The sequence below is a fragment of the Danio rerio genome, chromosome 22 (genome assembly GCF_049306965.1).
Source record: "Danio rerio strain Tuebingen ecotype United States chromosome 22, GRCz12tu, whole genome shotgun sequence".
In the NCBI taxonomy this organism is placed as follows: Eukaryota; Metazoa; Chordata; class Actinopteri; order Cypriniformes; family Danionidae; genus Danio; species Danio rerio.
In genome coordinates this window covers 24,095,543-24,121,943 of record NC_133197.1, presented here as the reverse complement: position 1 = coordinate 24,121,943, position 26,401 = coordinate 24,095,543, and the positions used below count along the sequence as shown (strand labels likewise).

The window sequence follows — 26,401 nt, the reverse complement described above, 5'->3', positions numbered from 1 at the left end:
ACACGATAGATAAACACAATACCGTGCGCTCACACATATGCAACGCGCATGTTTTATCTCAGCGTCAACCAAAACCGAAACCAACTAGACGGAGACAGCGAGAATGAAACAGCGCGATGCTGACAGAACAAAACACAAACACGAGTACAAGAGCGCACGTCCAAGGCACGCAGAGCCCGCGTGGACGCATTAAGCGGGAGCACACACGCTCTGCGCACACCCACGACGCCGCGCGCAAACACAGAGACAGACTCAATGACAGGAACAGGACAGGACAGAGCCAGTGTCCGGACTCTGCCACCAAAACAAGAACTTACAAGACCAGAGTGGCAGAACCCTGACAGTATTTGTTTTTTTTTTAAGATAATTTATCATTTTCTTTAGAACTTAAATGCACTCCAAAATCTGACAGATTGATTAGCTGTAGGAAATATGAGTCGTTGTCATTCATATAGTGTTATGCTGGATTTCATGAATAGCCTTGCATTTACTAACACAGACTATATTTGAAGTATTTGGATGTAATTTGCATTTTCCTCCTGAAGAAAAACATAATAAGAACAATATTTAGTGGCTCAATGTATTGCAACAGTGTTTTTAAAAGTCTAAACACTTTTTTGATGTAGTGAACAACCAAGCACATGTGGTCAGAACAGCAGGTCATAAAGTATTAATAAATAAAGTAGTAATAAAGAAAGCGTTTCTCCCAAAGAAAATCCCGTCTAAGCAAAATGCTAGCAGGCATCTGTAGCTTCACTCTCGCTTCACCTTTTTGCACTTGTTTTTCATCACCCGGTCAGTGCAAAATAGCGAAGGTTGGCCATGCCTACTTGTAGCTTCATTTGAGCTCTTCAGAAACATACGGGTGACGTCACGGATACTACTGTATGTCCATATTGATGAGCTGCATCTCAGAGCAGAGCTCTTTAACTCTTTCCTTTCTTTGATAAAAAATTAGAAAGACAACAGTTACCTGCCATTGATTCTTTTTTTTTTCTTTTTTTACGTCAATGTGTGGTTTAGGTATATTACAGTAAGGAAAGCCCTAACGCATGACGTGAGTGAGGTACCAGACTTCTGGGTCTCCTAGGAGCAAAATAAAAGAAGATCAGTAAAACTGAAAGTCAGATCGCATGTATAAATGAAGAGTTATACAATTTGCATTTGACTTACTCTCTTCATTATAATGGCTCACCACAGCAAAATGATCCGCACCCATCAATTTGAATGAAGTTATATACATTCAAGACTGAAATTATTAATTCCCCAGGCTAATTCTGACTTAAAATAAATAAATAAAATAAAAGCTGAGAAATTTATATATTTTTTCCACAATGATGTCTCTTGTACATCATAATTCTGACTACAGCTATACTTTCTATATACTGTAGGTGTCAAGCCAATAGCTTTTTACAAAGTAGTAACAAAGCTTTGTATTATTAATTCAATAATAACTCTAACTTAAAAGTCTAACTTAAGCCGCCATATACAGCATATTATGTTTGTCACACTGATTTTAGTAGAGAGTTTAAAACCTTTTAATATATAAAATCACAATGTAAAAGTCTAATAAAAACAATATAAACAATTCTACAAATTTTCAAATTGACACAATTGCCGTAACATTAAATTATACAGCAATTTAGTTAAAATAGTTTTTTTTAGATAAATGTTTATATTTGGTTGTCATTACATTTTGAACTGTACCACACCACCTTGCACAGTTGAAGACAAACTTATTAGCCCTTATGAAATTATTATTATTTTTAAAATGGGTCTCAAACTTAGTTCTTGAGGGCCGCAGCTCTGCAGTTTTACTTCAACCCTAATCAAACACAGCTGATCCAAATAATCAAGGTGTTCAAAATAGTCGTGAACACCTTGATTGGTTGCATAAGCTGTGTTTGATTAAGGTGGAGGCAAAACTGTGCAGAGCTGTGGCCTTTCAGGAATTGAGTTTGAGACCAACTGTATGGGTTAACACATGAAGGTTTTTTTTTCTCAACACAATAGTTTTAATAACTATTTTACCAAGATTACATGACACACACTGGATACTATTTTACTAGTTATTTCACAGGATATTCAGCTTTAGGCAATTTACAGTCTTAACTAGGTTAATTGGGTTAAAATTGCACAACAATGGTTTCTGTAGCCAATTAAAAATGTTTTCCCAAGAAGGCTAATAATAATGGTGTAAGTTTTTCTTAATCAGTTTTTTTTTTATTCCAGATAAAAAAGACACTAAATAAAATAAAATAACTAATTTTAAATAAAGATTTAGGCAACATAGTAGCAGTAGGTAGTGCTGTCGCCTTACAGCAAGAAGGTCGCTGGGTCGAACCTCGGCTCAGTTGGCGTTTCTGTGTGGAGTTTGTATGTTCTCCCTGCATTCGTGTGGGTTTCTTCAGGGTGCTTCGATTTTCCCCACAGTCCAAAGACATGTGGTACAGGTGAATTGAGTAGGCTAAATTGTAATTGTATGAGTGTGTATGTGTGTGTGAATGAGTGTGTGTGGATGTTTCCTAAAAATGGGTTGCGGCTGGAAGGGCAACCGCTGCGTAAAAACGTGCTGGATAAGTTGGCGGTTCATTCCGCTGTGGTGACCCCAGATTAATAAAGGAACTAAGCCAACAAGAAAATAAATAAATGAATGAAATAAAGATTTTTTTTAAAAATGTAAATTTAATAAAGATAATGGTTCACATATTTGTAAACACAATCAAATGTACTGTCCTAGCAACCCCAAAATGGTCTCGTTATGACATAACATATTTCCATTTCCGCAGTAAGCTTGAGCTTTAACATTGTGATTTTATGAGTCATATGGATGATGGATTTCATAGCGTCAGTGGCATCCAGAGATATGCATGAACATGTTCAGGTATGAAAACATCCCATTTTCATCTGCCTGACTTCTATAAAGACACCGGGTGGAAAAAAGTGCGTCAGAAAACATGAAACATAGCGGATCGTTCTGAATGAATGTTTTCTACCAATCAATGATGCCTAAACTGCTTTTCTCCAAGATTCGGATCTACGAATTCAAGGAGCTCATTCGCAACAAGAATCAGACAAAAACGTAAATCATTTTTATTAGGTTCTTTCAATACATTAAGTTCCTGAACGTGGATTTATGAGGTTGTTTTCATTTTTTTAATCCCACAGGCTGGATGTTTTGTTAAGTAGGAAAAAGCAGAAAAGCAACATCAGATGTGTTTTGACTCAGAAAAAGACTGAAGTCTCTCATTCTCCGTAAGTTTATGTGTGCTGTTATGTGTATAGTTTATATTTATGTGTATACAATCATTTTAACACAATCTCAAAATTAAAATCATCATTGAATTGGTACTTAATGTGTAAAAATCTTTTACGAATATGGAAAAGGTTTTATTTAGTTAGCAGTTGATTTTAAATGGTTTTAATTACAGTTTAAAGTCAGAATTATTAGCCCCTTCTAATTTTTTAAAAATCTTTTTTTAAATATTTCCCAAATGATGTTTACCAGAGCAAGCAAATTTTCACAGTATGTCTGATAATATATTTTCTCCTGGAGAAAGTCTTGTTTTTTTTAATTTTGGCAAGAATAAAAGCAGTTTTGAATAAAAAAAAACATTTTAAGGTCAAAATTATTAGCCCCTTCGAGCTATTTTTCCCCCCGATAGTCTACAGAACAAACCATCCTTATTCAATAACTTACCTAATTACCCTAACCTTTCTAGTTAACCTAATTAACCTAGTTAAGTCTTTAAACGTCACTTTAAGCTGTATAGAAGTTTTTTGAAAAAAATCTAGTCAAATACTATTTACTGTCCACATAGCAACAATAAAATAATCAGTTATTAGAAATGAGTTATTAAAACTATCATGTTTATAAATGTGTTGAAAAAATCTTCTCTCCGTTAAACAGAAATTGGGGAAAAATTAAATGGGGGGGTGGAGGGGGAGTAATAATTCTGACTTCAACTGTAAACAAATAGTGCAAACTTCATACAAAGGTTCACCTAATTGGGCAAAAGTGTTTTATTTTAATGCTTTGCAGAATTATGGATGGAAAATTTAGTAATTTTAGAAAATGATTTTCCACAGATAATTTGTTTTTTTGAATAAATATTTTAAAATCTTAGCACGTCACACCTTGGGCTAATTTCATTGTGTTTATAAGTACTTTATGTAAATATGGATGGCAAAATATTGTATTTTAGACAGTAGTCCATCTAATTGCATGATCTTTTTTAAGATTACAGGACCATAGGCAAAAGTTGGCTGATCTGCTAGAAAACACAGGTTAGTTCCACCACAAATTATTAATTTATATATAAAGTATATAACAAAACAGAAGTTTTCCTAAAACAAGATTCACTTCCAATGTGTGAGCTTGTTCTTGCTTATGTGGTTTACGAAGAAAAAACTGTAATGACATGTGCATGACGTCATAAGTTACTAAGGTGATTTATGAGGACTTGCTTAGTGTTCTTGTAATTCAAAATAGTTAAAATCAGGGGTGTCCAAACTCGGTCCTGGAGGGCTGGTGTCCAACTGAGTTTAGCTCCAACTTGCTTCAACACACCTGGCAGGAAATTTCCAGTATATCTAGAGCTTGATTAGCTGGTTCAGGTGTTTTTGATAAGGTTGGAGCTTCGAGTTTGGACACCCCTGGTTAAAATCATACTTAACAGGGTCATTAAATCAATATAATTTTACCACAGGTTTCAGGTTTAGGTTTAGGGGTGTTACTGGGGTAAGGCAATATAATAAGCATTTTTACTTTAAAAAATACATTACACCTATGGATATATATTATGTGTACAGTGGTCCCTCACTGTAACGCGGTTCACTATACGTGGCCTTACAGTTTTGCAGATTTTTTTCGTGCAATTTGACATGCTTTTTTTCTATAGCGGATTGTTTTCTGCTTCCTGATTGGCTGTAGACCATTGTCAATCAATCCTCCTCTGTGTCGTGTCTCCATACAGTATAGAATGCGCTCAGCTTGCCAAATTTACATAAATCTTTGATCGCTAGCATTGTGACTTTGAAGCGCTGTACTATATGTTTATAAGTTTTCTCCTCGCAATATTGACGAAACGTTCTGCACCATCAAAGGCAACTGAGCTATAGTACCTAAAAAGCAGAGGAAGGCACTAATCATTATTCAAAAAAGTTTAACTTTTGGACATGTAAAAGGAAGGTAGAAGTTATGCAGCTGTAGGGCGCCATTATGGTAATCTTATTTTCTTCGAAGGTTTGAACTTTGAGAGTGTTTAAACAAGAAAGAAAAGTGTAAAAATGCCTGTCTGAGAGAAGTGTATAAAGTGTGTAGTGAGGGGTTTTACAGTTTTAAAACATCTATAATAATTGTAAAAAAAATAAATTAATCTGACTACTTTGCAGATTTTTCGCAGAATCTCACGGCGATTTGTAACTTTTTGATAGTGGCTAATTCGTATGAATTCGTCTGATCTAGTTAATAAAATTTAGTACGATTTGCTCATCACTCAATGATGGTTGGGGTTGGGTGCCACGCCTCCTTTTTAAAATCGTACATTTTTGTATGACTCAACTCGAACGAATTCATATGATTTTGCCACTAAACTGACAAAACGTAAAATACTTACGTTTCCTCGTGAGATGAGGCTACAAGACTATCTCATACAAGTGTGTGTGTATGTTAAAGGCAATTTTTGAAATAATGCCTTATTTATTCTGATCTAAGTGATCATATGTCATAATTAATTTATTTTACCTCGGCTTAGTCACTAATATATCAGGAGTTGCCACAGCGGATATATATGTAGATAGATATAGATATACTAGATTATACCCATATGATAAAAGTATATAAATATTATACTTTATATACTTTTATCATATGGGTATAATCTAGTATAGGTCATTTCACATGATGTCATTGATGATGCACGAGGGCAGGAAGTGATTTTTCTACATAGGAATCCTTTTATTATAAATATAAAAATTATACACAGGCCAACATGTAGCTAAGTGTATTATATGTTAATGTGTTATAAAAAATCTGATACAAACACAAACACACTTATACAAAATCCAGGAGAATAAAATGATCTGCCCTGCGGCGTAACTGCTGTAATGAAATCTCCATCTTGATTTGCAATAATCCAAGTCTTTACTTGCGTTCTGGCAGAATAAACAACCGTAACATTAACGTGTATATGCGCAGCAGCTGTGAATATTTGTTGATAGTAAGTTCATCGACAGAACATAAAAGAAATGCAACCCTTACAGCAAAACTACGTACACTTGTATTATTTACAAAAATGAATAAATAAATAATAATGTACAGTATGCGTCCACACTTTTGTTTGCTTTCATCTGTTATTTTGTGATGTCAGGAAGATATCCATGTGGGAAAAATAACTAGTAAATTATAATAAACATGTTTTTGAATCAAAGATTAAAGTGTATAATGTGTACAACTCTTTGCTATACAGTAGGTCATAAATTGATTCTTGTTTCTAATTTGCTTGACAAGATATAAGATTTCAGTGTAAGTTCAGAAGGGTGTCTTCTTTAATTCATAATACAAGTAGACATTGATAATAGCACAATTCTTTATTTTGTGAAGGTAAAGAGTTTAAATGTCATCTTGGATAGCACACTTACATTTGAAGATCACATTAATAATATTACATGTACTGCATATTTCCACCTGCGATATATCGCAGTCTCTGCCCTTCTCTCACAACCAATAACACAGCAATTCTTATCCACGCATTAGTTACTTTACGTCTTGACTACTGTAATGCATTTCTTTCTGGGCTTCCTTCTAAACTTCTCCATAAACTTCAACTGGTTCAGAACCATGCAGCTTGTGTCATCTCTAGGACTCCATCTCACAAGCATGTCACACCACTCCTTAATCAGCTTCACTGGCTTCCAGTAAAGCTTCGTATTGATTTTAAAATATTACTTTTAACTTTTAACTTTTAAAGCACTATAAAATCTCGCTCCTCAATATATATTACCGATCTTAGATCAGCTAACTCTTACTCCCTGGTACCACCTCACACTCGATTAAGCACAATGGGATCTTTTAGCTCTACAGCTCCTTGGCTATGGAACTCGCTTCCCCTGGATCAAAGGAGCAGTGACAGTCTTGACAAACTTAAATCTCGTCTAAAGAACCATCTTTTTAAGCAGGCTTTCCTTTAACAATTTTTTTTGCATGTTTTTATCATCTTATTTTATATTCGCGATGTGTGTTTATACCAATTTGGTAATGTTTTATTGCTTGTTTTAATTTGTTCTAGCATGGTTGTTGATGCTTATTGTAAGGCGACCTTGGGTGTCAAGAAAGGCACCATCTACAAATATAATGAATTATTATTATTAAATAATCACATTTTTTGTTGTTGTTCCTCAGATTAAAATACAATTAAACACAATCTAGGACACAATCTAACAGAATCTAATCGAAATACTGAGTAGGTGGTGGGGCTTTCATTTTGCGCATCATTCTCTCATAGCAAACTAACGGTAAGAGGGGCGTAGCTAGGAATATTATGGCTGAAGCTGTCAAACTGACATCAACAGAAGGACTGTTGCTGCTGTGTTTACATTGCAAGATGGATCGACAACAGGGGATTTCACACTGCATAACTTTAAAAAAGTAGGAATCGCCGACAACGTTGTCTTGGTCCAAAAACTACGTCTCACAACCATACACATGTCACGAGAAGTGACATGGAAACAACGCAAGGTCTAATAGTACAGTATATCTTTTGTTATTAACTACAAAATGAGAAAGAAGCCTTTAGTCGGGTAGAAAATACTTATTTTGCTTACCTTGGCTTTTGAGAGCAATTAGTTACTTCTTTTACCCTGTTGTGGTATTGTTCAGATGACCTGTCAAACAGGCACGGGTGCTCCTGCTAAATTTCCACTAGTTTTTCCTTCATTTCTTGAGTGTAAATAGGTCCAAAATGAAGCCCTTTTAACTTCTCCCTCAACCTTCCGCTGGTCTGCAGATATCTATAGTGGATGCTGCTCTCTCAATGGCTGAAGGTAATCGCTGATGTTATTTTCAGTCTAAATTCATTTCACACGGCAGGATTTTGAATCGCAGACAGCCCCAGATATTTAGCATGCTAAATATCTGCACCGTCATGGTCGACTCATTTGCGATTCTCTCAGATCATGTCTTTAACAGTTCATACTGTGTGATTTTTACTTGCGTGAATGAGCACTTGCTCATTTCGGGCATTTGGCTGCGTTTTTTCTAAACCTGTCGGCGAGTCAAAATAGGAGCTTAAATCATGCAGTCTGAACTCGACATTACAGAATTTATACGAGAATTACAGAATTCAGAGTAGGCAGCGGGGCTTTCATTTTGCTCATCATTCTCTAATAATAAACTAACGGTAAGAGGGGCATGGCTAAGAATATTCATAGAACATTCAAGAATAAGTCAGCAGAAGGACCACGACTCCAAAAGCAAAGCTCAGAATTTGATTTAAGATTACAAAAACAAAAAAAAAAATTTAGCAGATTTATTTGCGCGGATTAATTATTTACCTAAAGAATAATAATGTACGCTAGCAAAATTAACACTTCTCACAAACATTAACTCAGAGATGGGTGTATTGATTCTTTATTATTCTAAATTTAATATATTTTCTTTAACAGACTACCTTGCCGCCTTTCAGTCATTCCTGCAGTCTGAGTTTAGTGCGGAGAACATTGAGTTTTGGCTTGCCTGCAGAGAATACAAGCAGATCAGATCAACGGGAAAACTCTCAAGCAAAGCAGCAGAGATCTACAAAACATTCCTCCATTCTACAGCTCAGAAAGAGGTCAGTATGTGCAGACACTGAAGAATTAAATACAGTAGGATCTTTTCAAATTGTGACAGTACATTATGACGAAGGGAAATGCCATTGCATAACAGACTGTTAAACTCAAGCGATTCAGGAAACTTAAAACATTTGAGGAAACATTGCTTTAAAGGAAGAGTTCACCCAACAAGAAACATTCGATCATCATTTAGTCACTTGTTCCAAACAAGGTTATTTCAGTAAATGAAAACCACATCCAAGACTAAAACTGGCAAAAAAATCTATACATTTTGTTAACTAAAATAAAATACAAAATTCACAATATACAGTTGAAGTCAGAATTATTAGCCCCCCTTTGATTTTTTTTCTTGTTTAAATATTTTCCAGATGATGTTTAACAGAGCAAGAAAATTTCCACAGTATGTCTGATAATGTTTTATCTTCTGGAGAAAGTCTTATTTAACTTATTTTGGCTAGAATAAAAGCAGTTTTTTTTTTATATAATTTAAAAATGTAACAATTAAAAAAAAAGCTATATTTTTTCCCTGATAGTCTGCAGAACAAACCATCATTATACAATAACTTGGCTAATTACCCTAACCTGCCTATAGTTAGCCTAATTAACCTAGTTAAGCCTTTAAATGTCACTTTGAGCTGTATAGATTGTCTTGAAAAATATCGAGTCAAATATTATTTACTGTCATCATGGAAAAGATAAAATAAATCAGTTATTAGAAATGAGTCATTAAAACTATTATGTTTAGAAATGTGGGGCTAATAATTCAGGGGGGCTAATAATTCTGACTTCAACTGTACAGTATATAATATCTTGACAGACTTCTTACAAAGTATATTACAATATTTTAAAAATACAAAAATATTAGACACTAAAGTATTTTGATACAACATATTCAGCCATTTTCATAAACCCTATAAAATACAAATTACAATATGCTAATTTGTATTTAAAATACATATTTAAAATACATGTTACGTTAATACTGTCCATCCCTGTTTGTGCAAACTGTGTAAACACTAAACTTTGCTCTGGTCAACACTGGACGTGTTTTGTTAAAGGTGCAGTGAAATTAAAATAAAGTTTTTTAAATGTTAACATCAGTATGTTAGTCTTCAAGGATATCTATAAGCCAGTGTGGCACAAAACAATGACAAAATTCCAGTTTAGAAAACCAATATATAAACATGTAAAGCTTGTAGTTTGTCATTTCCGCTCAAACGTATCAACATTTTTTTCACGTCACTAGTGTTGTCACGATACTGGAATTCGATACCAATCGGTACTGGAATGTCAAAAACGTCAATTTCCCGCTAACATTTGAGGACGTTCTTTAACAGGGAGAAAAATACGAGTCGCAAGTTATGAAGTATTAAGCATTTTAATTCAACTGACAACCAATCACACTCATTTCTGTTGAGCATGTGAACACAATGGCAAATCAGCGCTGTTTAAGAACCCGCTCAATGTTAGCAGGAAATGGACGTTTTTTAATTTTTCAGTACCGATTGGTATCAAATTGCAGTATCGCGTCATCACGGCGTGATTTAGGCTGTATCATTTCAAAACAAATTTGAAGACTCCTTTAAATACGTCCTTCGTTTTCAAGGTAATGAAGGACACAACCAATGGATCCTTCGCCGCCTCGAACATCCAAAGACTCATTGTGCGCTGATAACGGCAGAATGTTTTTAAAAGAAAACTCCGGATTAAATGTATGAAATAGGTTTATTTTACTTGGATATCTTAAAAAAACATGTTAAAAACAAAATGAGTATGACGTGTCTTACTAAAAAGTGATTTTATAGACCGTTTACATTTTTATCTGTACATGTATGGATTAAACAAGTCTTCATCCTTCGGATAATTTAGCCTCTAAAATGAAACGCAGCTATTTTCTTTTTATTTGATGCACTTGAGCTCAACCACTCTCACTGGCAGGTAAAACGAAATGCTTTTGGCTGCTCTTTTGAAAGTGGAAGAGCTACACTATGTCCCGCCCTCTCTGTTTTTCAGTTAAGATTATGACAAATATCGAATAAAAAAATGCACATTTTTAATGCACTTCATAGGACCTTTAACTTTGATATATTATCAAAACTAAAACTGAAATTATATATAAAAAAATAAATAGAAAAGTGTTAAAAATAATAAAAACTTAACTAAAAGTAACAAAACCATTGTTAACACTTTTTTTTGATGGTCCATTTGAGTATTAGTAATATCTACTGATACTGCTCCTTCAACAGATATTTAATTGACTATAAAAAAACTTTGCAAGTACATGTCAACTTACACTAACCCTAACCTCAACCCTAACCCTAATCTAACAGTCTACTAATAATCTAATGAGAATTAGCTGGCATGTAGATGCAATGTAACTTAAATTCAACAAACGAACCATCAAAATAAAGTCTGTGTGATCAACCCATTAAATAAATTAAGTAAAACTAAACTGAAATGAACAGAAATTTAAAAATAGTACTAAAGTAAAAACTAATTTAAAGATGCAATGGTTCCAAACCCGTGTATGTTTCTTTCTTCAGTTGAACACAAAAGATATTTCAAATGTTGGAAACCAGTGACTTTTATAGAACTTATAAAATACTATAAACATTCTTCAAAATATCTTCTTTTGTGTCCAATAGAAAAAAACTAAAGGTGATAAAGATCAATTATCATCTTTTATTTACAAAATGAATACATTATAAATATGATCATGTTTTATTATGCAATAAAAGAGAAGTGGCCAAAAATAGTGTGGCTGAAGGGGCAAACTGATGTCAACAGAAGAACCGCCACTCCAAATGCAAATGGTCAGACTTTGGTAGAAGATTACCAAAACAAACATTTTTGTCAGTGGATTGATTTACATGGATTAGTTGCTCACCTAAAGAGTAACAATGTGCTCTAGAAAAACAAACAGTGTACATTTTGCTGCTGCATGGACTATGAAGGGATATTTGATCTAAAAAAAAGTTGTCACCATTTACAAATCCTCCATTTGTTCCAAACCTGTCAGAGGCTCTATCTTCTGTTGAACACGAAAGAAGATATTTAGAAAAATGTTGAGGTAAAAAAAAACAACCAATGACTTCCATAATAATTTTGGATGTCAATGGTTGCTGGTTTCCAACATTCCCCAGAAAATCTTGCTTTGTGTTCAACTGGAGAAAGAAAGTCATTATCACTTAGAACCACTCCAGCGTGAAATAATCGGTCATTTGTTGTTAAAATATTCCTTTAACAATATAGGTCAAAAACTAACCAGAATGTTTGCATTTGCTATTGGCTTCTCAAACTAAACACCAGTGTAAATGTCACTGCAGATTTAAATTTGCTCCAATAATCTCCCTGAGATGTAAATGTTCCTTTTTTTTTTTAAAGGTCAACATTGACCATTGCACTCGCGAGGAGATCAAGAGATCGTTGGCCAAGCCTGACCTCGGGTGTTTTGACAAGGCAGAAAAGCTTGTGTACAGACTGATGGAGGAAGACTCTTGTCCACGCTTCCTCAAATCTGAAGCTTTTCAGAACCTGAGGAACATGAGCAGGAACCCAATGTAGACCTGAAAGTTCATTCCCTGAAAAAGCACTTCTGAATGAGCTGGCACACTGAAAGAGGACATGCTGTGGGCACGTGGTTTAGAGGAAATGACTGAGGAGAACAGAAAGCGTGGCTTGCAGACGCTCGACTTGATTGTGTTTGATTGATAAGATGAATGAGAAGAAGTAAAACGGAAATCATCTAGAATGGAGGTTGAGGAGAGATGAGCTGGTTGTTTTTTGAAATGGGCGCTTTTCTATAAATTATAGTTTTGAAAGTCAAATTCGATTTCAGAAAAGTTGTTCTAGGGCAAAATAAACATGACTAGTGTTTGAGTCACATGTTTTTGTGTTTGTGTGTGTGTGTGTGTGGTCTTTTATAGTTTTTAATTATTATTTTAATTATGCTAAAAATTTTAAAGACATAATTGAGAAGACATGTGGGACCTTATTTCAAACTTTAATATGCATATAAGAAAAATAATAACAACAATACTAATAATAAGTGTTACAGTTTCCTCCAGTCAAAAGACATGCGGTATAGGTGAAATAAATAAGCTAAATTGGAACGCCATTGCAAAGGTAACAGAGGTGATGATGGTAACACGGTTGACTTTTATACTTTAATTTGATATTATAGCGCCTGTGTTAAAATTCATAAATGTACTTGTTTGACATTTTAATGGCTTTATCTGTGTAAATGTATGGAATTCAAGAATAATAAAAGGTTGACAAAATAAAATAATATCTTACTATAAAAATTGCTAATACATTCCCATGACCAAACTAACAAAAAATGAGAAAACATTCTACTTAATAGTAACATTAATGACATATTAATAACATTTTTTTCAAATGCCTATTTTATACAGTAAATATTCATCAAAGACCGCAACACCAAAGCTGACACAAAGCTTTTTTAATTTAATAAATTCGTATTTTTGGAGTTTTGGTGTTGCCGCCTTTGATGAATATTTACTTTGCACCTTGTGCGATTTTTGGCTGAGCACCCAGTTAAGAGGGATGTGCGTGCTTTTGTACAGGTTTTTCATTATTTTATACAGTAAAAAATGATTATTGTATTGTATCTTACCCCACCCCTAAACGCAACACAATTTAACACAATTAAACACAATCAACACAATTTTGAATGTCAAAAGATTCCACTATGTTTGATTATTAATCATTTCGAATAACAAGGACACTGGGCATGTCCTTATAAACCACTTTAAGATTGTGGCTCCGACGCAATCTCACAGTATTTCGTAACTTTTTGATTTAGTGGCTAATTTATATAAATTTGTATGATCTTATTTGTGCAATTGAGTACGATTTGCTCATCCCCCAATGACGGTTGGGTTTAGGGGTGGGGTTGGGTCCCATGCCTCCTTTTTAAAATCATTTATCTTTGTATGACTAAACTTGTATTAGCCACTAAACGTACAAAACGTAAAAGTTACATTTCCTTGTGAGATCAGTCTGGTTACTCCTACAGGTCATGGCCATGTCATTATATGATTTTGTCCCCGTAAACCACATAGGCAAGTACACACTCACTCACACATTGGATTAAAACTTTTTTAAAGTCGTCCACCTAAAACTATACAGCATATGATGATGGATGACATATTTTTTAAGTTCACATTTGTTTTTATGAAAATCAGGGTTATTCTGCCAAATTCAATTCAATTTAATTCATGTTTATTTATTATAGCGCTTTTGACAATGTAGATTTTGTCAAAGAAGCTTAACATAGTTCTAGTAAAGACCAGATTCAGAGTTGAAAATGTTATACAAATACTTCTCCTGAATACCATGCTATTGTAATATGCAAAATTAATATAAACATGTTTCTAAATCTTTAAATGACAACAATTTTGTTTTGCATTTGGAAGAAATGTCACCAGTGCTGTACACCAATACTTTACACTCACCGGCCACTTTATTAGGTACACCTTACTAGTACCGGGTTGGACCCCTTTTTGCCTTCAGAACTGCCTTAAACTTCATGTCATAGATTCAACAAGGTACCATAAATATTCCTCAGAGATTTTGGTTCATCTTGACATGAGAGCATCACACAGTTGCTGCAGATTTGTTGGCTGCACATCTATGATGCAAATCTCCCGTTCCACCACATCCGCAAAGTGCTGTATTGGATTGAGTTCTTGTGACTGTGGAGGCCATTTGAGGACAGTGAACTCACTGGGATGTTCAAGAAACCAGTCTGAGATGATTCGGGGTTTATGACATGGTGTGTTATCCTGCTAGAAGTAGCCATCAGAAGATGAGTACACTGTGGTCATAAAGGGATGGACATGGCCAGCAACAATGTTTAGGTAGACTGTGGCGTTGACACAATGCTCAATTGATACTAATGGGTGTGTCAAGAAAATATCCCACACAGCACACTGTAAAAGCAAACATGGTATTTAATTAAAAATATTAAATTGACCTTAATCAATTTTTATCAACCTGCTATTAACACTCACTTTTAGTAAGTTACTTGTACTTTGAGGTTGAAAAATCTTACCAGCTCAGTCTGCTTGAGCTGGATTAATTTAGAAAAAGTAAGTTTATGACACTGTGGGCATGCGCAGATCAATCAATCATCCCCAACCAATCAAGCTGCTTCGTAAGGCGGGTCTTGGCGTGGCGGGATTCGTAATTTTGCAAACGGTAGATGAAGCTGGATATCATTGAGCTGGACCTAAACATCGCTTCAACGGCACTTGTGATTATCGTCAGCATAACAGCGATTCTTGTGCTTGGCACACTCATTTGGTGAGTAAATATTTTAATTTACCCTTGCGCAGATCGTTTTGTTTCTGTGTCAGCGCCAGTGTTTTGTGCCTGCTAGTAATGATGTGTGTAGTAATGTCGGCTAACGCTAGCTAACTTTATTATGGACATAACGTGACTATATTTTGATGAAACTTGGTCAATACTTTATTATTTTCAAGACTTTTGTCACGTTAAAATTGAGGAAAAACTTTAGTGTAGCAGTAACGTTAACTGTCCCTCGCGCCCACCTGCCATGTCAGCATATGTCAGTAACATTTGTCATCGAGTACTAACTAGCAGCTAGCATGATGATGACAGACTGATCCCGGCGGTTTGGGAGTTTCCTGAGTTTTATAACTGTTGTTTGTAAGCTCAGGCAGAACATCAGAACAAGTCTGGATGTATAATTTTATTTTAAAATTGTCTGTAAAGACTATGCTAATTTTAGCTACCAACAATAACAGTCTGTGCTTATCAAAAACAGGATTAACGTTACCACTCTGTGTCGACATATGATTGGGGATATCACCACAGTCAACTAACTTAATGTTATTTTATTTAACACGTCGCACTTCATAGTCAATATTCGTAGCTGTGCTGTTTCCATGTTTACCATAGTGCCCACTACCCAGATCAGTCTTGGTTCGCTACAGACAAGAGTGTTTACCTGTCTGAAAAGATCTTTACACTCAGTTTATCATAGTCTGCTATGATAGGGAACATATTTGCTGGCATACTCAGTGCCTTACATTATTCTTTAAGGTCATCTTGTACATAATATGTTCATTTTAATACTGGGAGCTGTCATTGTGGGTTATAGGCCTATGTTACAGCTTTCACATGTACTTGGTTGTGCTAAATTGTTGTATTTTTATTTAACAGTTTCCTTCCAGGCACAAGCATATGGTGATCCATCCACACATTCCATAATCCCAGCAATAAAAGGTATTTTTAACTAATAACTGTATTATTATTGCATGCTAAAGTAAAAGTTATGCTTACATCAGAGCAATTGGATTACAACAAAAGCTAAGAAAATCTTGTGTTGAAATTATTTCATTATAGTATATTTCATCATACAGAATATTTTATGCATATTTTGAATTTCAAATATTTGATGTAATTAGTATTTCTGGACTGTCTCTATAGATACTGTGGGTTCGATTTATAGTCCATCATACCCAGGACAACAGTTCCCTTGATGTCTAACCACATAAGCGAGTCATTTACCATTTACTTTTTGTACTGCTGTATTCACTTGTCTTAAAGAAGTTCATTGATTAAAAGCTTGATAATTAGATTTTTGCAAGGATTTAGTTTTTCCTATAGCTCTGGTATTTCAAATCTGATACTGCATTTGAGTGTTTTTGTCTTTTTATGTTGCTAGGCTTGATGCTAAAATTATCTTTTCTTTCTTTTCAGATTTTCAAACAGTTTTCAAAATGGACCAGAGGTTGTTACTGAGAGTCATCATCGCAGAAGATGATATAAGTAAGTTGACTTTAATTAAGAGACCACAGTCCATTGAAGAATTCAAAGTGCAACTGGTGGATAAACTGTCACTGCAGTATGACTTTAAACTGCAGTATGAAGATCAAGACTCCAATAATGCCCTCTGCAATTTGACTGAAATAACTGATTTACCTGAAAAAGCTACAGTCAAAATCATCCCTCTTGTGACTCTCCATTTAACAGCATTGTCATCACCCACCACAACATTAGACACTGAGGGCAGCACAGCAGACACTGAGATCCTGTCGCCTGTAGGAGCATCACCATCGCTAAGACAACAGTGGCCAGAGTTCTTTGACATACCCAATTAGCACATATCATAGAGAGACAGGTAAGCAATTTTTGTTCTCAACCAATAAAATAATGCAAATAAACATAAATTCAAGGTGTGTGACTAGAAATCCAAACACTTGTTGGAATGTTAATCCCTCTGCCACCTCTCCATCCCTACCCACTCCTCTCTACTTTTTCAGGTGTTTGCTGAGTTTAATATTGCCAGTAAGAATCTTGAGGGAGACTTCTTTGAGGCTCTGGACCAGTATGCCCCACGTTTCATTGAACTTTTCAAAACAAAATAGGGAACTGTTGGCCAGAAACTCAGGGAGCTGATGCAGCACATGAGCTGGATGGTAAGTAGGTTTATTTTGCTTTTGATCTGTGTGATAGTTTATCAATCAAGTTCTAAATGAGACCATCCAGACCAACCTATTTTATTTCCTGTCTGCTTGTGCCTTGCAAATTACTCTGTTAACTGGTCTTTTCTCTCTCTATGTATCATTAGACACCAGACGACACAGTACTTCGCTCTGTTGTCCTCAAAGGCATTCCCATTTTACTCGGTGATGACTCCAGTGAATTCTACAAGACCTGCTCTGTAAGTACTTGCACATAAGAAAAAGTTTGGTCTTGTAGAACACTTAGAATTGAAGACAAGGAGACTTGGTTCTTTCTTCAGCAGGGTTCTTTATTGAGAACATGAGCTGCTGCAGTCAAGCCTGATCAAGGCACAACAAAAGGGTTAAATATATCATATAATTTTATTGACAAGTACACATTTCCATTGCCAACACTTAGTGTCAGATAACTTAAGGACATTGCTATTGCTACAGTTTCTATGACTGCTCCACAGATTTCTTGTTGCAAATTTTACACACTTACACACACACACACACACCCACCAACCTGGAGGTGGACACACACCACACACACACACACAAACTTACTGACACGCTCACACACACTCACACATTCAAAAAGACTCACACACACAGATTCAAACACAGACACACACACTCACACACACTCAAACACAGACTGAGACAAACACACACACACACACTTAAACACAGGCTCACACACACTCACACATTCAAAAAGACTCACTCACAGGTTCAAACACAGACTCAGAGACACACACACACACACACACTTTACCAAAATAAAAGAGGAATCAAAATGAAAACTAAAATTTACAATTTTAATTTGAGTTGTCACTATTATTGCGTGAGCGTTAATAAAGAGCTTTTGTAAAACTATTTGTAGTTTCTTTTTCACGTTTGGCTTTTCATTTTAATATTGGCTGTCTTGCCTCGAGACTGTAGTGAAAATGAAATGTGAAATCACCAATTGCATTATATTTTTCAATTTGACAGGGATGATGCACTGTCACCATGAGAATGAAATCATTTCATTGTCAATTTTGTCACACATTTTGCATACAGTTTTCTCTAATGAAATCGTTAATCTGGTTTTAATTTTCATTTTAGTCATTTAATTACTTAAATTTGGCAGAAAATGTCTTCCATAGATCTTAAACATATTCTTAAATTTGTAATCCTACAGTCTGCATGAACATAAAACTATACCTGCGTTGACATAGATGTAATTCTATCTGCTCAATATACAATATACATTTTGTACAGTGATTGATGTATTTTGTAGGTTGAAAAGTCAGTGTCACTCTTTGAGGATGTATAGACCTTTTTAGCTTTAGTTTAACCATAACAAATATATTTTGTTTGCTTTATTGTTACAATCCAGTGTGAAAACATTTTTAAAACCATATTCTCTGATAACATTACAACACTAAAAAAGATTGTTTTAGAATAGCATAAATTGCAATGCTGAAGAATGTGTGTCTTTTAGGATACAGAGAGAGACGAGGCCCTAGAATGCATCACTGTAGTCCTCACGAGGGTCAAAGCTCAGTGGACCTCCAGCCCATCTCCACTGCCATCATTCTGGAGGGAGGTATTCTCATGGATCATGTTAAAAACTTGCCTCAGGCAGTTTGTCCTTTGTTTGGTCTTACATATGCATTGCATTTGGATACCCAAAATGCATGGCAAATACACTCAACTTCATTCAGACTGTGATGCTTGGACTGGTAAAGAAAAACCTCCCACCAAAACTGTTAACTCCTGAAGAACAGTCTTCTGGGTTAGAACAGTAAAGAGCCATCGGCTGTCAGATAGCACTTTGTAAGCTTTGCAGCCATTAATGTTCTCCTCTTATCAGAGAAAGTTTGATGCTTTCATGGAATTGTTCTCGCTTATTTACGTTCTCAATGGAAAAAAAAAAAAGAATATTCCATTAAAGTCTACCATGTTATGCAGGTATGCTAATGGTGGAAATAGTGCCATGTTGTGTTGCAAAGAGTTGTTAGATGTTATTAGATGATAATGTCAGAAAATAACCTAGCAAGGTTATCCTGTTTACATTTGTGTTTTGGGAAAACTTTTAATGATGTTTTTATTTGTGTTGGTTTAATCCTTGGACTGCTCACTTTGGGACACAAAAGTATGTTGTACTTTCGGTTTTGATCAGAAATGCACTGATTGTGCATGCACTGAAGTCGTCCTGTAGTTACCTGTTTAATATTGGGAGACATGCATACAATTAGCTCACAGAAATGTTTTTATTTTATTTTTTTATATATTTTTCCATGTCATTTTATACAGTTAAATCAAACCACAACTTTGTTGTTTAGCTGCTGTTTTGTACTTGAATGTGCATTGAATAAATTTTGTAATGGAGCTGAATCAAACCCGTGAGTGTTCTTTTAAATTATATGTTTGTGTTGTGTTTGCCTTTATCACATAGTAACAGCAAAAATAGATAAATGGGGAAGAGAAAAGGCCACATTTTGCAGCTGCCCAGGTTTGGGTCCAAGAAGGACCCATTAAAGGAAATTGGTTTCTTTAATTTAAGTGAATTTAAAAAAATGAGTGAGCAGAACTGATAGTGTTAAGTTGTAGGTATTTAGTAATTCTAAGTGGGGTTAAATTTATATCAAGCAATCAACACAAAATGAAAAAATTAAGTTAACACTAAGCATGGCTATTAAGTTACATGAACATAAAAAAAACGTGTTAGTGGTACTACTTGATATAGTACTGCACACTTAAAAAAAACAAGCTTTTCTAACTCACTAATCTTAAGTTTACTTTGCTTAATTTTTTTGAGGCAACGAGTTTGCATACTTTTTTTAAGTAAGGTCAACTAATTACATTTTACAGTGCATTACACTACTAGCACCAGCCTGAACCATAGATACATGGCATGATGAATCTATGTTTTCTTGTTGTTGATGCCAACTTCTGACCCTGCCATCTGAATGTCGCAGCAGAAATCGAGACTAATCAGATCAAGCAAGGTTTTTCCATTCTACTAAGGTTCAATTTTGTTGAGCCTGTGCAAATTGTAGCCTTAGATTCCTGTTTTAGCTGACAGGAGTGGCACACGATGTGGTCTTCTGCTGCTGTAGCCCATCCGCCTTAAGGTTGGATGTTTAGTGCCTTCAGAGTTGCTCTTCTGTATACCTCGGTTATAATGAGTGGTTATTTGATTTACTGTTGCCTTTCTATCAGCTGGAACCAGTCTGGCCATTCTCCTCTGACCTCTGGCAATAACAAGGCATTTGCGCCCACAGAACTGCTGCTCACTGGATATTTTGTCTTTTTCGGACAATTCTCTGTGAACCCTAAAGATGGTTGTGGTTAAAAATCCCAGTACATCAGCAGTTTCTGAAATACTTAGACCAGCCCGTCTGGGTCACCTTTCTTCCCAATTCTGATGCTCAGTCTGAACTGCAGCAAATCGTCTTGACCATGTCTACATGCCTAAATGCACTGAGCTGCTGCCATGTGATTGGCTAAATAGAAATTTGCATTAACGAGGAGGTTTTGTACAGGTGTACCCAATAAAGTGTTTATTAATAAAGTCTAATAATATTAATAATAAGCTGTGTATTATTACTTTTATTATTTTTTTATTATTATTAAACATTCTCACAATAAAAACAACAACAACAAAAAATACTAGACAGTTATTGACATTTGGATCAGACATTTAGTTAATTCCAATTGTGATCCCAAATCATTTCATAATACATGACACCATTAATTTTTCTCTTCTAAATTTTTACAAGTTGTGTAAATCTCTTTTCAGTCCTCCAGTATGTAGAGTCCAAAAAATCCTGCCATCTTTACGATCAGACACACAAACATTGCAGAGGAGCACAAGATCTATTTTTAGACTCTCCACATTCAACCCTGACTAATTATGAGCAGAAAACCAACTCAGAGAAGACGTTTTTCAAGCTCCGTGAACAACTGTGTTTTGGTCACATGTCTGATTTCAGCTAACTGATGCATAGAGATGAGCCTGAAGCTAAAGACGTTGCCATAAAATACAATAATAATCCCTGTCAGCGCTTGACCTCACTGTGACAAAGACGGACTTTCTCAAGTTGAAGACTTAAAAAGGCAATTCTAAGAATAACTGTGTTTGATAAACCTAAGGCTCTACCAAAACAGTGGTCTGATGCATGATGGATCGCCTTCAGCTTTATGGCCTTCTTGGGGAAGGTAATTCAGCCATGAAGACAGCAATGTTTTTAAGTGCACTGGAAATTACACTGAGCTTAATGGATTAAGATGCTTTTTTAATATTGCAGGATTACTGGGTGCACATTATTTGGTTTGATGAGTGGGAGAGAACAAAATGGCATAAAAAACCCATCAAAATGCTTATCGATTTGACATCTGTTGCCCACCTTGATGTCAAAATTACATCAAATTGTCATCTTACATTGGCGTCAAAAACCATTACAAGATAAGTCTTTATTCTATATTAACAACCGCCTGGTTGTACTTTATCCCACTTAATACTTGCCACAAAACATAAAAAAGACACAATACATCGTTCTGAACTATAATAGTTTAATAATTCTTTATTTAAAGTAGTGGTGGGCCTTTATTGTCAAGTAGCGGTGGGCAGTGCTGTGTTAACGCAAAATTCTTATCGGGTAACAAAAATAAAATTGCCGCTAATCAATTCTCAAAGTTGGGTTGGGAGCTGGGTCTATTCTACGCAAACTATGATGACTTTCACCTTGATATTTTAGCGCGAACGTATACCTGGCTGAATTGTACTGTAGGTGGCGAGAACAAGTCTTCGAATCTTCTTGTATTCCTACTGTGAAATTACCACATCAAACATGACGTGCTAACATGGATGCAGTTCACTAAAGTGAATTTGATTAATTTTAGCTCCACATCTAACTATCAGGCACCTGTAGAGTTTATGCGTTCAACTAAACATATACAAATAAAATGAACTGGGTGCTTTTTTAAATGAATGATGGTGAATAAAAATCAAAACAATGAGCCTTCTGACAAAAAAGTGCCCTTCTGAATCAAATCAGCAGGATGCCCTTCTGGATCTTTCACTTACTTTGAAGACACTACTGACTATGCTTACATGAACATCTGTGATCTAGTTATTTGCCTTAAAAGACAATAATATAATTAAGGTGTTTACGTGAAGTTTTCTTCATATAAGATACTGTATTTTTGGGTGACTTTAACTACAGTTCGGTAGTTTCGCAGTCACTCATGAACATTTTATCCATGCCCCATGACAAACTGGGGTATTAGACACAAATAAGGAGGAAGGACTGGTAAGAGTGTTATGGATTGTAATAACGCACGCCAAATGGAAAGAAAAAGACTTCCACATTTTGCAATGTGTTTGTGTGTGTGTGTTTGTGTGTGTGTGTGTGTGTGCGGTCCTTTACTGACAGCCGTGTGTGAGGATCTTGTCGGAAAATGTGGCGAAAAGTTCTACATGACGGTAATAGTTTGATTGCGGTGTTTACTTCAATAATGCCACTAACATCTGCATACTCCACGTCTTAATTCCATTTCTGTGTAGTACAGTTATGACTTTAGTCGGACTAAGGTGATCAAAAACCGCTGTTTTGAGCTATGTAGGCCTACAGTTCAAAATTCATGTTTAACTGAATAAACAGTTATTGAACATCATTTATTTTTGTCACCAATTATCATAATAGAACAGTTTCTCAAACAGTTTGTGATGCATTTTGGAAACAGGAGATAAGCCCCTGGTCTAATGCGCCACCTGGCTTGAGAAACCTGTTCTCAAAGACTTACTTTTAGTCATTATTTGTGTAGCACACATATTCTGAATGCCTTTGGCAGAATTCAAATGAGCCATTTTAATCTAGATTAATCTAGATTAATTCCAAGATTAAAGTGAGATTAATCTAGATCAAAAATGTATCTATGCCCACCTATAATTTAAAGGCAAAACTGATAGAAACAAAAATGGCGGAATGGAGCATATACACTAACCTACGTATTATTCAGTGACAAGATGGTGCCAAACAGTGAAAAACAGTGGTTTTACAGACAAGCATGTAAATATGTATATGAGGCACTGATGGTGAGCCTGTGTTATTTAGCGGTTGTTATCTGGGATTATCTCGCGACTGATCAATCAGAATCAAGTATTCCAGAGTCATGTAATAATCGAATGTAGCATATTGCACGAATAATTAAATCCAACATTATTTTATACTTCCTATACCTTCCTTTCTCATCTCAACACAACATGTTGTCACTCAGAATTGAGACTGATGTGAAATCATGTTGTAACACAGCCAAAAGGAAATTAATTGCAAAGGCATCCGATCATTGGCCAAACGTTTCATCAATCTGAGAGTTACCCACTTTCAGTCACGTCCACCAATCTTGCTGCCAATCTGCCTATTATCTGTGGCCTAAAACACATACTGAAAGGAAATGAGTAATGTTCAAAGGCGCTGGCGTCGCCTGAGGCAGAAAATTACTCAATTGCGCACAATGGAGAAGCAGAGAGTGTGAAAGTATGTGCGCTGGTCAGGTGACAGTGAGGATTTACACACTAACACATGGAGACCAGTGTCAACACTCGGCTGACAATACCCATTTATGGAGAAGTCAACATATGGAGAAAGTTACTTAATACAGGGTTCCCACACCTTGGTTAACTTCAAACTCAAGGACCTTTCAAGTACTTTCAAGTTCCAGAACTCTCACAGATGCAATATATTGTGTGACACATTACACAGTGTTCTCCTGTAAGATATATTGCTACAGTTTTCATGTGTCAAACACAACTTTACAAGAAAAAATTCATTTATTTTCTTTCGGCTCAGTCCCTTATTTATCAGGGGTCACCACAGCGGAAAGAACCGCCAACTGTTCCACCATATGTTTTACACAGTGGATGCCATTTTAGCCCCAGCCCAGTACTGGAAAATGCAATAAAAAATTCTTTCATTTATTCTTAGCCATGAGAGAGATCTGATATTATATTTGTCATATTTCTGTTTTGTGTAAAACTAATGAACATAACACATCCTATACTGCATTTTTAAATGATTTGATAATACATTTTTTGCATGGATTCCATTGAAAAGAGCTCACAGGTTCATTTAACCAGAAGTTTGAAGGTTTATGAATATGCCTTTATGTTTTTCTTGCATTATCCTAACAAGCAAAGCATTTCAAATTCAAAGTAATTCAATTTAAAATGTTGTATTAAATAAAATATTTAGGGAAGAGATTATCAGAAGTTTCATGGGCATGTGAAAGTCATGACCAAGTAAAAAACTATGTGTAAAACATGATAAGCAACACATAATGTGCAGTAAGCAAGAATGCAGAAAAGTGTTGGCAAAATAACACATTAATGAACCATAATAAATTATATGGAACCTTTTCCATACATTTTTTAACATTTTTTTAAATTTATTCCAACACAGAATAAATTCAAGTACTTATAAGAACCTGTATCTGTGTATATTTATTTTCCACAACTTTCCAGGGTATTGACATTTTTCCCTTCAGATTCACAAAATTTCAAGGATTTCAAGGATCCTTGCGAATCCTTTTAATATTGATCAATGCACATTGAACCAAGACACTACAGACCAAAATGCGAGAAAAATAAGCAATATATACTAAATAATCAAATGAGGGTGCACAGAAGTAAATCTTAGAAAAGGTTATTAGAAGTGATGTTATGTTATTTAATCACTCCATAGTTCAGAAAATACTGCAAACACAATTTGTTATTTTGCTTAATAAAATGTTGTATATAATTATTAGGAGCGTAATATATGAGCAAATTCCTTAGTAAAAACATTTAGAATCCAGATAGGAATAAAACTGTGTATTTTTGGTTTGTGAGTGAAGTTCCCCAGCAGGCACTGGACATCAGATTGACTTTGCACCCCAACGTTGTGGCGATGTTGCATTTAGTTTGAAAATGAAAATCGGGTTGACATCAGAACTAAACGTCAGGCCGAATCAATGTCCAACGTCCAAGGTCTAATCATGTTACACCTTGAAGTTTTGTGAACAATACCACTATGACGTCTATCAGATGTTAGATTTTAAACGAATAAACGTCAGCATTTGATGTTAATATGACATTGGTTTAAGATGTTGGCTTGGTGTCGGATTTTAGCCACTTTCCAACACAACTTAAAATCAACCAAATATCAATGTCATTTGACGTTGTTATTTGACATTAGGTATGCCACGGTTCTCAATATAATATTGAACCGTATGGTACGACCTCCACGGTTCAATAAGCGCTTGTGAATTTTGGTTTTCTCGCGGTTTTGGGTTTAAATAATTTATGTGCGTTTCATATCTGCCCGAATGGACTGTGTGTGCCTGTAAATCCATGAGCTGAGATGAGGAAACTCCTCCCCGCGAGTAAATATCCAATCACTTTGCTCTAAAGTTAGGGGGCGCTCGACCATCATTCCACACTTTAACATTGTGAGCGGCGGTGAAGTGAGGCTGAGGCAAAAGTACAAGGAAGTGCCGGCAAAGTGAGACAACAGTACGAGTAAGCGCCGGCGTCTTTCAAATCTGCGGTGTGAGGACATTTCGGTTTTGCCGGTAAGAATAATGCCAATAAAAGAAAAAACGGTGAACAAGAAATAACTGTGTGCAAGTATTGTTTTACACGTATAACCATGACTGCACATCTGCAGTGCCATCACCCAGCAATATCACTGTCTAAAGGCAGGATAGCAGAGAAGGTAATAAAGTCTTACAAATAGCAACAATCCCTCGCTGAATCTTACAAGCAAACATACCCAACTGGTTCTGAGAGACACATAAAAACAACAAAGGCAGTGCGGGTGTTTATTGCTAAAGATTTGCAGCCGTTTTTGGAGATTGGAGATGTGGGCTTTTGTCATTTTATAAAAGCACTCGATCCGCATTACAGACTACAGTATCGCATTTTTTCAGCACCAAGATAATTAAGATGGTTTATTTATGTTTACTTAAGTACAAATAAGTTTTTTTGAAATGGCCAATTTATCTTTATTAACTTATTAACCCATGTATGTTTATTTTCAAAG

General features: G+C 35.4%; 1 protein-coding gene and 1 long non-coding RNA gene across 3 annotated transcripts; both read left to right on the top strand.

The window, feature by feature from the left end:
• Positions 1 to 647: 647 nt before the first annotated feature.
• On the top strand, positions 648 to 12,719 carry si:ch211-117l17.6. Its single transcript, XM_001923553.9, has 5 exons — positions 648 to 3,082; positions 3,169 to 3,255; positions 4,241 to 4,287; positions 8,665 to 8,831; positions 12,217 to 12,719. Exons 1-5 carry the CDS (start codon positions 2,982 to 2,984, stop codon positions 12,394 to 12,396), a joined length of 582 nt encoding a protein of 193 aa, XP_001923588.6. The 5' UTR covers positions 648 to 2,981; the 3' UTR covers positions 12,397 to 12,719.
• A 2,310-nt stretch (positions 12,720 to 15,029) lies between these two features.
• si:ch211-117l17.4 lies at positions 15,030 to 19,706 on the top strand. 2 transcript variants are annotated; one of them, XR_012398204.1, is made up of 8 exons: positions 15,030 to 15,159; positions 16,042 to 16,104; positions 16,309 to 16,376; positions 16,582 to 16,650; positions 16,855 to 17,002; positions 17,145 to 17,300; positions 17,453 to 17,545; positions 18,817 to 19,706. It is a non-coding gene; the product is annotated as a si:ch211-117l17.4 (long non-coding RNA). The 2 variants fall into 2 exon arrangements; XR_659588.5 differs by lacking the exon at positions 16,309 to 16,376.
• The last annotated feature ends 6,695 nt before the right edge of the window (positions 19,707 to 26,401 follow it).

What these genes read in the sequence shown, in the direction of transcription:
- si:ch211-117l17.6 (XM_001923553.9), top strand. Translation starts at nt 2,982, where the DNA reads ATGAATGTTTTCTACCAATCAATGATGCCTAAACTGCTTTTCTCCAAG. An exon ending in AACAAGAATCAGACAAAAAC is followed by an intron (nt 3,083 to 3,168) that starts GTAAATCATTTT and finishes TTAATCCCACAG; the next exon opens with GCTGGATGTTTTGTTAAGTA. An exon ending in TGATCTGCTAGAAAACACAG is followed by an intron (nt 4,288 to 8,664) that starts GTTAGTTCCACC and finishes TTTCTTTAACAG; the next exon opens with ACTACCTTGCCGCCTTTCAG.